This window comes from Monodelphis domestica, chromosome 1 (assembly GCF_027887165.1).
Source record: "Monodelphis domestica isolate mMonDom1 chromosome 1, mMonDom1.pri, whole genome shotgun sequence".
Taxonomy (NCBI): domain Eukaryota; kingdom Metazoa; phylum Chordata; class Mammalia; order Didelphimorphia; family Didelphidae; genus Monodelphis; species Monodelphis domestica.
In genome coordinates this window covers 337,406,956-337,419,381 of record NC_077227.1, presented here as the reverse complement: position 1 = coordinate 337,419,381, position 12,426 = coordinate 337,406,956, and the positions used below count along the sequence as shown (strand labels likewise).

General features: G+C 41.8%; 1 protein-coding gene across 4 annotated transcripts in view; it reads left to right on the top strand.

Annotated features, from left to right (window-relative positions):
- Nucleotides 1-12,426, top strand: part of SLC23A1 (solute carrier family 23 member 1) — a 48,050-nt gene that overhangs the window by 8,319 nt on the left and 27,305 nt on the right. For all 4 annotated transcript variants that reach the window (XR_008915113.1, XM_016423362.2, XM_016423358.2 and 1 more), the window contains exons 9-14: nt 1,307-1,454; nt 2,042-2,147; nt 2,281-2,410; nt 3,401-3,544; nt 4,892-4,987; nt 9,192-9,459. Coding sequence is in view for 3 of the 4 variants with exons in the window: in XM_016423362.2 (XP_016278848.1) it covers nt 1,307-1,454; nt 2,042-2,147; nt 2,281-2,410; nt 3,401-3,544; nt 4,892-4,987; nt 9,192-9,439 (872 nt within the window). In the remaining variant the exon portion in view is untranslated. The remainder of the gene's footprint in view (nt 1-1,306; nt 1,455-2,041; nt 2,148-2,280; nt 2,411-3,400; nt 3,545-4,891; nt 4,988-9,191; nt 9,460-12,426) is intronic.

The following is a 12,426-nucleotide window of genomic DNA, read 5'->3' as shown; positions in this document are numbered from 1 at the left end:
ATAAACAAATTAAGAAGGGCAAAGGTCAATGAATTGGGCATGCAAATTAAAAAGCTAGAAAGCAAACAAATTAAAAGTCCTCAGATGAAGACTAAATTAGAGATCCTAAAACTCAAAGGAGAAATTAATAAAATCGAAAGTCAAAGAACTATTGATTTAATAAATAAGACTAGAAGCTGGTACTTTGAAAAAACAAATAAAATAGACAAAGTACTAGTCAGTCTAATTAAAAAAAGGAAAGAAATAAACCAAATTGACAGTATCCAAGATGAAAAAGGAGACCCTCACCTCTAATGAAGAGGAAATTAAGGCAATCATTAAAAACTACTATGCCCAATTATATGGCAACAAATATGGCAATCTAGGTGATATGGATGAATACTTACAAATATAAATTGCCTAGACTAAAAGAGGAAGAAATACATTACCTTAACAACCCCATTTCAGAAAAAGAAATTGAACAAGCCATCAAAGAACTCTCTAAGAAAAAATCCCCAGGTCCAGATGGATTCACAAATGAATTCTATCAAACATTCAAAGAACAACTAATCCCAATATTAAACAAACTATTTGACAGAATAGGCCAAGAAGGAGTTCTACCAAATTCATTCTACAACACAAACATGGTACCGATCCCAAAGCCAGGCAGGTCAAAAACAGAGAAAGAAAACTATAGACCAATCTCCCTAATGAATATAGACACAAAAATCTTAAATAGGATACTAGCAAAAAGACTCCAGCAAGTCATCACAAGGGTTATCCACTATGACCAGGCAGGATTCATACCAGGAATGCAAGGATGGTTCAATATTAGGAAAACCATCCACATAATTGACCATATTAACAAGCAAACTGACAAAAATCACATGATTATCTCAATAGATGCAGAAAAAGCCTTTGATAAAATACAACACCCATTCCTATTGAAAACAAAAGAAAGTATAGGAATAGAAGGGCCTTTCCAAAAAATAATAAACTGTATATATCTAAAACCATCAGCAAACATCATCTGCAATGGGGATAAACTAGAAGCCTTTCCAATAAAATCAGGAGTAAAACAAAGATGCCCATTATCACCTCTATTATTTAATATTGTACTAGAAACACTAGCAGTAGCAATTAGAGAAGAAAAAGAAATTGAAGGTATTAAAATTGGCAATGAGGAGACCAAGCTATCACTCTTTGCAGGTGATATGATGGTTTACTTAAGGAATCCTAGAGAATCAACCAAAAAGTTACTCGAAATAATCAACGACTTTAGCAAAGTTGCAGGATACAAAATAAATCCATAACTGGTCCCCCTCAGGTCAATGGGGCCTCCCCAGTGTGACTGCAGCTGCTGTTTTGGGTATGTTCAGTGCCACGTTGGCGGGCATCATCGAGTCCATTGGAGATTATTATGCTTGTGCCCGTCTGGCCGGGGCCCCTCCACCCCCTGTTCATGCCATCAACAGGTATAGTCTCATCGTGTATGTGTGAATAGGTGACCCATCTCTCCCCCAACCAAACTAAACCTCCCTCTCCCACCTCACAGAATTAAGGTTCCATATGATAGCACAAAAGGACCTGCCTGGGAGGCAGTAGGCCTGAGTTTCAGGGAAAATATTTGCCCTGTCCTGCCCTTCTTCACCTTATTGTAGGATGAATCTTAAAGGATCAGACTTTGAAAGGTATAAATTCTTGGAGGATCCCTTGCTTGGAACAGTGTGGGATCCACTGGAATAGATCAGAATGGCTTTAGTAGACAGTCTTTGTGAGTTGGTTTTGCCAAAATAATAATAATAATAATATACATCCTTGTGGCCAGCCCAGTTGCCAAGCCTTCAGACAACAGGACAGGCAGACAGACTAACATCAGACTTGCAACCAGCTCAGGAGGACCCCACTATGTCTTCTATGTCATCAGCAGAGTCCCAGCTCATCTCCCTGCCATGAGGAAGAAAAGGAAGTTGACTTTAGCTGAAGAAAAAGAGTAAATAAAATGCACAAATGTAAGAAATTAATATAATGTTGCCCACGTCTCCCCTGGCTCCTTTTCTAGGGGAATCTTTACTGAGGGCATCTGCTGCATCATTGCTGGGCTGCTCGGGACTGGTAATGGCTCTACTTCCTCAAGCCCCAACATCGGTGTCCTGGGCATCACCAAGGTACCAAGAGCCAGATCCAGTTCTTCAGTCGTCTTTTATTTCCCACTTCCTCTTCTCTCTGCTCCTATCCTTGAAACCATCCTTGTGGCGGTGTCCGCTTGTGCCTGGATCCATACTCTTCTCTCTCCTCTAGGTGGGGAGCCGAAGGGTGGTCCAGTATGGGGCAGGGATCATGTTGATCCTGGGAACCATCGGCAAGTTCACGGCTCTCTTTGCTTCCCTCCCTGATCCCATCCTGGGTGGCATGTTCTGCACTCTCTTTGGTGAGTCCTACAGTGGATATTTTCTATCTCTTTTCTCCTTCACCGGTCTCCCCCCTGCCCCCAACCCTGGCTCCTTATCTTCTAGGGATTGCTCTTTTTTTCTTCAAACCTTTATTTTCAATTTTAGTTGTAACTCTAAAACAGAAGAGCAAGACTTAGACAAATGGTTGCCCAGGGTCATGCAGCTAGGAAGTGTCTGAGGTCAAATTTGAACCCAGGACCTGACTCTCAATCCACTGTACCACCTAGTTGTCCCAAATGCTCTTCTTTAAGGTAGGGAGCAGACCTCATAATTCAGAACATGAGAGGTTGGAATATGGGGAAGGGAATGGGGAGCGTAAGGTCAGAGTCATGAATAGGAGATGCAGGACCCCATCTTTTGCCCTTTGAGTAGTGAGTCTATCTAGATCCAGTCCTTGCTTTAAGGGTCTCCCTGCCTAACTGAGGAGACCAGGATGCACTAAATATAATTATGTTCCAAGTTCATGGACAGGTGGGGGAAAAAGATGGCCAACCATGTCAATAATCACTGTTTTAGTTGGAGAATGATCACTGTCAATGAGAGACTTCTTAAAGAAAAAAGTCCTTGTTGAGTTGTAAGGGGCATCAAGGCAGCTCAGGGGATAAAGTGCCAGACCTAAAGACGGAGGTCTTGGGTTCAAATCTGAGACTTCCTAGCTGTGTGACCCTGGGCAAGTCATTTGACCCCCATTGCCTAGTCCTTATCATTCTTCTGCCTTAGAACCAATACACAGTATTGACTTCAAGATAGAAGGTAAGGGTTCTTTTTAAAGGTGTCTTTTTTGAGTTGAGAATTAAAGTAATGGGGGTGGGTGGGGTTTGAGATGGGGAGGAAAGAGCATAGGATAGCTGGCAGAAAGAGGGTGAGCACTCCTGTTCCTGGTAGGAAATTTCTGGGCTCTGACAATCCAGGGGTTATAGGTCACTCCTTCCCTACCTCGACCCCCCATTTGTGTTGCTTCTTCTCAGGGATGATCACAGCAGTGGGCCTGTCCAACCTGCAGTTTATTGATATGAACTCTTCCCGAAACCTCTTTGTCCTGGGATTCTCCATGTTCTTTGGCCTGACGCTGCCCAACTACCTGGATTCCAACCCTACTGCCATCAACACAGGTACCCCACCCCCCACCCCGCCTCCCTTGGTCCATTCTCCATTTATTGCTTTGTTTGTCCGTCCGCTGCACCCGGAGATCAAGAATAAGGCCAAGTCAGGGGAACGGCCCAACACAGTACAGGACTCTCAGAGACAGTGATCTCTCTCCCTTCCTCCACTTCCTGACCTTCCCAGCGTACAAAGGTAGTGGATGCAGGGTCGAGGTAGGAGCAGAGGACCTGGATTCAAATCTCTGCACCTTGCTCTATGCGACTTCAGGCAAAATTGACTTCTCTAGGTCCGGATTTTATAACTTTTGTATATCGAATCGCCATTGTGCCTTCCAGCTCTAAATCCTATGAAACCCAAGACCTGACCGAGCCTACTGTCTGCTTTGTTCATCTTTATTAAAGGGAAGGCTGGGCAGCGAGGGGGGAGAGTGGATAGTGTAGGGCCTGAAGTCACCAAGACTAATCTTCTTTCTTTTTTTTTTAAACCAATTACATGTAAAGAATTTCCACATAAGTTTTTCTAAATTATATGATTGAACTCATCTCCCCTCCTTCCTTCGCTTCCCCCTCCCAGTGCTGGCAGGCGATTCAATCTGGGTTATATGGATATTATCATATATAACATTTTCATATTGTTCCTTTTTGTGAGTAATCTTATAAAACCAAACAAAAACCCAAATAAGCAAGTGAAAAATCCTAGGCTTCCATCTGCATCTGACTCCAACACTTCTTTCTCTGGAGGCGGATAGCATTCTGTGTCATTGTATTGCTGTTAGTAGCAAAGTCTATCACACTTGATCGTTTCACAATGTTTCAGTTACTGTATACGATGTTCTCCTGGGTCTGCTTCTTTCTCTCTGCGTCAGTTCATGGAGGTCTTTCCAGCTCTTTCTGAAACCATCCTGTTCATTCCTTATAACACAATAGTATTCCATCACCATCATATAGCCATTCCCCAATGAAGAGACTCATCTTTCTGAGTTCCAATCCACTTTAGGCACTTGCTAGCTATGTGACCCTAGGCAAGTCATTTAACCCTGTTTGCCTTAGTTTCCCCATCTGAAAATGAGCTGGAGAAGGAAACAGCGAACCACTCCAGTATCTTTATCAAGAAAACTCCAAATGGGGATCATGAGTCAGACACGATTGCACAACTGAACAGCAACAAAAGGATAGGGTGAAATTAGCAATCTTTGGGAGTCTAGAACTTTTAAAAGAGGGAAAAAGAAAAGTCCTTGCCTGGATGGCTGGGTTAGGATTAGCCACAGCCTTAGAGGGTGGGCTGGCTAGGCTGACCTTAGGAGTCCCAGCAGATCAGAATGCAAAAATATTTAAATGTTACTTCTCCTCCTATAGGTATTCCTGAAGTGGATCAGATTTTGACCGTGCTGCTAACGACGGAGATGTTTGTGGGTGGCTGTCTGGCCTTCATCTTAGACAATACTGTCCCAGGTATGATTTGCCCATGGCCCCCAATGGTTAGGGGGAGGGGAGGATAGAGGTCCTGGAATCTTGGAGTTGGGCTCTTTTATTTTTAGAGAATATTCCCTAGGTTGCTCATGCAAAACCTTTCCATATCTAGGCCTCACTCTCTTCATCAGTAAGGGAAGAGACTGATTAGATGATTACCTTAAAGCCCCTTCTATTAGCAACATTCTATGATTCTCTAAAGCTATGAAAAGCATACTGTGGCAGGGGCAGCTGGGTAGCTCAGTGTATTGAGAGCCAGGCCTAGAGATGGGAGGTCCTAGGTTCAAATCTGGCCTCAGACACTTCCCAGCTGTGTGACCCTGGGCAAGTCACTTGACCCCCATTGCCTAGCCCTTACCACTCTTCTGCCTTGGAACCAATACACAGTATTGACTCCAAGATGGAAGGTAAGGGTTAAAAAAAAAAAAAGCATATTGTGGGTCCAATACCCCCAAGGTTGGTTGGAGAGATATAGAAAAGGAGAAAGTATGATGATTCCAGTTTTGAGGGAGCTTAAAGCATACCCAAGGAGATAAAATTTACACATGGAAGAGTAGGAAACTAGTATACAAGAGAATAAAATACATAGAAGCTTCCAAAGGTTCTAAGTGCTATAATAACAATAGCTTACATATAGCACTTTAAGGCTTGCAAATTCTTTGATGTAGATGCTCTCATATTATTTTCACTATATAGATGAGAAAACTGAAGTTAAAAACAAATGTTAAATGATTTGCCCAGGTTCAAATCCTAAGGCAGGATTTATTTCCTAATTTATTTTTTTAAATGCTAACCTTTAAAATTAAAATAAAATGCTTACCTTCTGTCTTAGTATCAATTCTAAGACAGAAGAGCAGCAAGGGCTAGGAAAGTAGGGCTAAGTGCCTTGCCCAGGGGGGTCCCACAGCTAGGATGTGCCAGAGACCACATTGGAACCCACGTCTTCTCAACTCCAGGACTGGCACCCTTTCCACTGTGCTACCTAGCTGCCCCTGAAGCAGGACTTAAACCAGGTCTTTCTGACTCCCAATTAGACACGGTGCCACCTAATTTCCTCTACTGAAGGGCACAGACCTAGAAAGGACTTTAGAAAAGAATCTAGTCCAATACTCCCCCATCCTCCAATACCCTTTACAGTTTAAGGCCTGGAAAGGCAAAATGTGTCCAAGACCCCACAGGAAGTAATAGATGGGGATTCAAAATTAGGTCCTGTAAATTTAGATGCCCCAATCTTTCCACCGGATCACATTACTTCTCAGGGGAGGCTGGAGTGGTCAAGGGAGGCGTCCTGGCACTTAAGCTGGGCCTTGAATGACAGAGCTTGCCTCACACTGTTGAGAGTTGGAAAGACTTGCCAGAGTCAGACAGGCTGTGATGGGAGAAAGGGAGAAATACAAACCTGGAGTCCACCCTTTTGATAGTTTATAGAAAAGACTCCAGGTAGTATCCTAGCCTTACAGAAAATCCCAGGCTCAGGGTCCTAATGGCTTTTTTGGAAGATTTGTTCCTGTCTAGGGAGTACAGTTTGGATACTATAGGTTCAGAGAGAGAGGCAGATAAAATTATTTTGTCGGATTTCTTTGTATAATGCTGCTTGGGTCCTTGCTCAGGCTGCCACTGCTGCTAGGCTGGCAGCTGAGTGATGGTGTGATTATCATCAATGAATGGCAGGATTCACAGCGGGCTCCTTTCAATACTGCCAGATATGGAAGGATCTGGGGGGGATGAACCTGTTCTGTATAATTATCTGTTGCTCTGGCGGGCTTGTTGCCATGGTACCTATTCAGCCATAGAGACAGAGGAGACTAGATTGTGAAGAGAGGGAGGAGGGGAAAAGAGAAAGAGGGGGATGGGGAGGGAGTAGAGAGAGCAAGAAAGAGGGGGGAGAGAGACAGAGAGAGAGAAAACAGCTTCTGCATAATGTTCATAATGTTCCTGGGGTAGCGTTGGCAATAAGTGGCTGGCTGCAGCAGAATTTATGAGAGATCCAGGGAGCTGAATGGTGAAGTGCCAAATCTGGAGCAGAATCTTTCATCAGCTGTGAAGGGCCAATGATTGTCATGCCAACCAATAATGATGCACCGCCATTGTGTCTCCAGATGTCCTCGCTCCTTCGCATCATTGACACTTACCTTGCACTGAAATTTTCTCATTCTGAATTCTCTGATTATTAAAAAAAACACCTTTATCTTCCATCTTAGAATCAATATTGTGTGTTGATTTCAAGGCAGAAACCCAGGTTGTTACAGCTAGGAAGTATATGAGGGCAGGTTTAGGCCCAGGACCTCCCATCTTTAGGCCTGTCTAATTCCATTTTAAATTAGTATTTACCTATCCATAGGTCAGTTGTCTCACACTGGTGCAATTGATTCAATCAGATTTGGTTCATTCTATATTGTGTGTGATAAAAAGGAAGAGAAAAGATTGATCCTGTTTTCAAGGATTTTATAGCCTGGTAGGAAAATCACGATAGATTTGAAACAGAAGCCAGAGAATGGAAGGCCCTATAGTATAATGACAGAACATTTGGTCTTAGAGGGGATCTGGGTGGCTCATTGGATAGAGAGCTGGGCCAGGAGATGGGAGATCCTGGGTTCAAATCTGACCTCAGATAACTTCCTAGATGTGTGACCCTGGGTGAGTCACTTAACCCCCATTGCCTAGCTCTTACAGCTCTTCTGCCTTAGAACTAATACACGATATTGATTCTAAGACTGAAGGTAAGTTTAACAAACAAACACATGGTCTTTAAGAAAGATCACTTATAAAGTGGGAGGGGGATAATACTTATATTTTCCTTCTATTTCACCAGTTTGTTTCAAGAAAAGCAATTAAATCAGCAAGTAGCATTTATTAGGCACTTACCAGGGGTGGGTGGGGAAACTACGCTGGATGCTAGGGGCTCAAAGACAAAAGCTTACAGTCTGTCCCAGGAGATACCACACAGACACATGGGTTTCTACAGAGGTTACAAGGTGACCCGGGGGTGGGGGGGAGGGCGTGGAAGATGGAAAGCACTAGTCATTTGTACTGCTGAAGGTGCGATATCAATGGCTTCCTATTAGATAGGATGTGCCAAAGGAATGAGTAAAGAGAAGACATCAGTGAGGATGGGCTGAAGTAGTCAGTGGAGATTTCACAGAGCAAAGCAGGTCTTGAAGGGTATGTAAGATTTAGAGGAAGAGAGGGGCAGGGAGGGTGTCACAGGCAGGAATGGCAGAGGTAAGAGACTGGGGACAGGAACATGGGTGTCAGAATAGTAGTTGCCAGAATAGGTTGTTTGGGGAGGGAGGGTACAAATTAGAGAGGAGTCTGAATCCTCACAATTTACCACAGCAGCAGGCAGGTCTGGCCCCCCTGGTCTGCCATTTCTCTTCTCTTGGCATCTATCCCACTCTTTTTTTCAGACCTATCTCCTTCAGGAAGCTGTTTTTTCCTTCCAATGAACTTCAGTGACTACGTGACAGATTTTACTGTGTGTTTTTATTAATCTTTTGGGATACATAATTTTTGCCATCTAGGCTTCAAATTTCTTAAAAAATTGGGATTCTGTATAATTTATCTTTCCGTCTATCCCCAAGTACATTGTCATGAAGTAGGTGCTAAATGAACATTTGTGGATGATGATGATGAATATTTAAGAATCATGAACATTTAAGGATTTTTTTTCAAACTTTACTTTCCATCTTAGAATCAATACTGTGTATTGGTTCCAAGTCAGAAGAGAGGTAAGGGCTAGGCAATGGGATCAAGTGACTTGCCCAGGGTCAAACATTTATGTTTTGCATGACTACTCATCTGTAATCTAGGGTGCTTGCCTTTTCAAGGAGGGAAGAGGATGGAGAGAGAGAGAGAGAGAGAGAGAGAGAGAGAGAGGGAGGGACCTTGGAGCTCAAAAATAAAAAGAACAAATGTTAAAGGTTATTTTTACTTGTAACTGAGAAAATAATAAAAACATTTCCTAAAAAAAAAAAAAGAATCATTAACATTTTCCCATTTTCTTTCTACTCTGATGAGTCAGTCCAAAAAATGAAGTAACTGTTTTAAATCTGCTGCCCTCTTGCTGAGGAAATTGCTTCTGGCAGGGCTACTCCTCCTGCCTAAAATGGAGGCAAGAGAAGTGTCCTGGCTAATTGAATATACAACTCGGTACCCAAATAAAAGATTGGACATTGTCCTTTTACAGGGAGCCCAGAGGAGAGGGGACTGGTACAGTGGAAAGCTGGGGCCCACGCCAACAGTGAGACATCTGCAAGTCTGAGGAGCTATGATTTTCCAATTGGCATGAAAACAATCCAAAAGATGGCCTTCTTGAAGTACATCCCTGTCTGTCCTGTCTTCAAGGGCTTTTCTTCAAAGCCCCAAGAACAGCCCCCTGCTCCAGAAGACACTCCAGAAAACACAGACAACCTGTCTCTGAGCACCAAGGTCTGAAAAAGTGCCTTCTGGGAAAGGTAGGGAATGCATGCCTAAACCTTGAGGCTCCACTGGTGACCTCAGGACCCAAACATTCTTATTTGATGGAATACCCAAATCCCATCTGAGTGACTGACTTAGCTGTATCAGCCTGAGGGAGGAAATGGGGGATGTGTTACAGAGGATACCTTTCACTGAAAGGTATTGTACAAATCTTCTTCTTTGTGTACTTTCAGGTCAGATATAACATGCGAGGGGAAAAAAGTTGCCTATCATTGACTGTCATCTTTTCATAGGGCTAACTGTATAATTATAAATCCTTCCTGCCTTGAGATAATGTGGCCATAATGGGAAGCGATGAGGGCCCATAATTCAAAAAGCAATGATTTGGAAGCAGCCAGGAATATCAGTGGTTAGAGTCAGGCCTGGAGTCAAGGGAACCCGGGTTCAAATATGGACTCAGGAACTTCCCAGCTGTGTGACCCTGAACAAATCATTTAACCTTCATTGCCTAGCCCTTACCCCTCTTCTGCCTTGGAACCAATACTTAGTGTTGATTCTAAAAGAGAAGGTAAGGGTTTAAGAAAAAAAATCAATGATTTCAGTTACTTGTTAACAAATAAATGAAAAAGGCATCGAAGTATCTGCTGTGTGTCAACCACTGTGCCGGTAGCAGCCAGACCCAAAGACAGTCCCTTCTTAAAGCCATACATTCTAATAGGGGAAGACAACATACAGAGAGGAGTGGTGGTTCAGGGTCTGACATTTTGGCCTCAAAGTTACTGATATGGTGAGTGAAATTGGTCAGGAGTAAACCCTCTTCCAGAACAATGGCAGCACTCATTAGATCATGGTTCCAGAACTGGAGGAGAGGAAAGGTTAGGAATATGAAGGCCACTGAGGCTGTTGAGAAGATAGATCAAGAAGTGACGTCTGCCTGGAGAGACAGGACAATAGAAGTAGAACCCTAAGGAGTAAGCCCTAGAGACAAGTGTTAAAACCTTTACATTTTTTTAAAAATTGAAGTCATTTAATCTGCCTTTTATTTTTACATCAGTCATCTCAACAGGATTCTAGACTGGATTTTCCTTTTTGTCAGGAAGGAAAGATTCACAATCTCTTTTCCAGGATTCATTACAAGAGTTCAACTTGCTTTTACTGTCTGTTCATTTACATACTTGTGGTTATTTTGTATGTTGTCTTGGTTCTGTTTAACTTGTTCTGTGGCACTTGATACAAATCTTCCCATGATTCCCTGAATCCTTCCTATTTATCATTTCTTACTGTCAAATAATATTCCCTCACTTCCTAATGCCATTATTTTTTCAATCATTCTCCAACTGAAGAGAACATACTTTTTTCCCCACTGCTTTGCTATCACAAAATTTGTTCCTGTGTATAATTGATATAATATCACTTGCCTTCTCAGTGGGTAGGGGAGAGGTAGAAAATTTTGAACTCAAAAATTTTTTAAAGAATTAAAAAAAAAACTAAATTAAAATGTTAAAAAATGTACATTAAGAAATGTGCTGTGGGCAGCCAGGTAGCTCAGTGGATTGAGAGCCAGGCCTAGAGATGGGAGGTCTTAGGTTCAAATCTGGCCTCTTCCCAGTTGTGAGACCCTGGGCAAGTCACTTGACCCCCTCTTAACTACTCTTCTGCCTTGGAACTAATACATAGTAGTGATTCCAAGAAGAGTTAAAAAAAAAAGCAAGAAAAACCAAGCAAAAAATTACACTTCAATTTGCATTCAGAATTCATCAGTTCTTTCTCTGAAGGTGAATAGCATTTTTTCATCATGAGTCCTTTGAAAGTCTTGGATCATTGGATTGTTCAGAATAACCAAGTATTTTGCAGTTGATCATTACAATATTACTCTTACTGTACACAATGTTCTCCATGGTTCTTTTAACTTTACATAGATTCATAAAGGTCTTGTTGCTTTTTTGAAAACACCCCGTTCATCATTTCCCACCACAGAATACCATCACAATCAAATACCATAATTTCTGCATTCTCCAATTGATGAGCGTCCCCTCAATTTCCAATTCTTTACCAACACAAAAAGAGTTGTTATATTTTTGTACACATAGGTCCTTTTCCTTTTTCTTTGATGTTTTTGGGATACAGATCTAGTAATGCTATTGCTGGGTCAAAGAGTACGCAGTTTTATCACCCTTTGGGCCTGGTTCCAAATTGTTCTCCAGAATAATTGGGCTGGTTCACTGTTCCACTAGCAATTTATTAGTGTTAACTGATTTCCCCTTCATCTCCCCCAGCATTCATCACTTCTGATAGGTGTGAGGTGGTATTTCAGAATTCTTTTAATTTACTTTTCTCTCATCAGTAGTGATTTAGAGCATTTTTTCATGTGACTATAAATAGCTTTGATTTTTTCTTCTGGAAACTGTCTGCTTATATCCTTTGACCATTTGTCAACTGGGGAGTGACATCATAAATTTGATCCAGTTTCTTTGCTCAGTTTATATTTAAGAAATAAGGAGTTTATCAGAGAAACTTACTGTAAAAAATTTTGATATTACTTCATTATCTATGATATCTTTTAGCATAATGTAGTTTTCCCGATTATTTCTTTCAATTAGCTCTATTTTGGCTTTTCCTTTGTCAGAAGTTATGATGGTTACCACTGCATTTTTTACTTTAGCTACATTTTGCTCTGGCCCTTTATTTTAATTCCGTTTGCATGCCTGTTTCAAGAGTGCCTCATGTAAACAACATACTGTTGGCATCTGGTTCCTAATCCATTCTGCTTATTTTCTTTTTTATGAGTGAGCATATCCCATTCACATTCAGTTTTGCATATTATAAATTTTCCTCCATCCCATTTTCTTATTCCTCTCTTTATCCTCTCCTCAAAATTCTATTTTGCTTCTATCCACTGCCTCCCTTGATCTGTCCTCTCTTTTATCTCACATATCCCTCGCTTCTAGTTCCCTATTGAGTAAGTTGATTTTCTCTATACAACTGAGTGTTTATATAGTCTC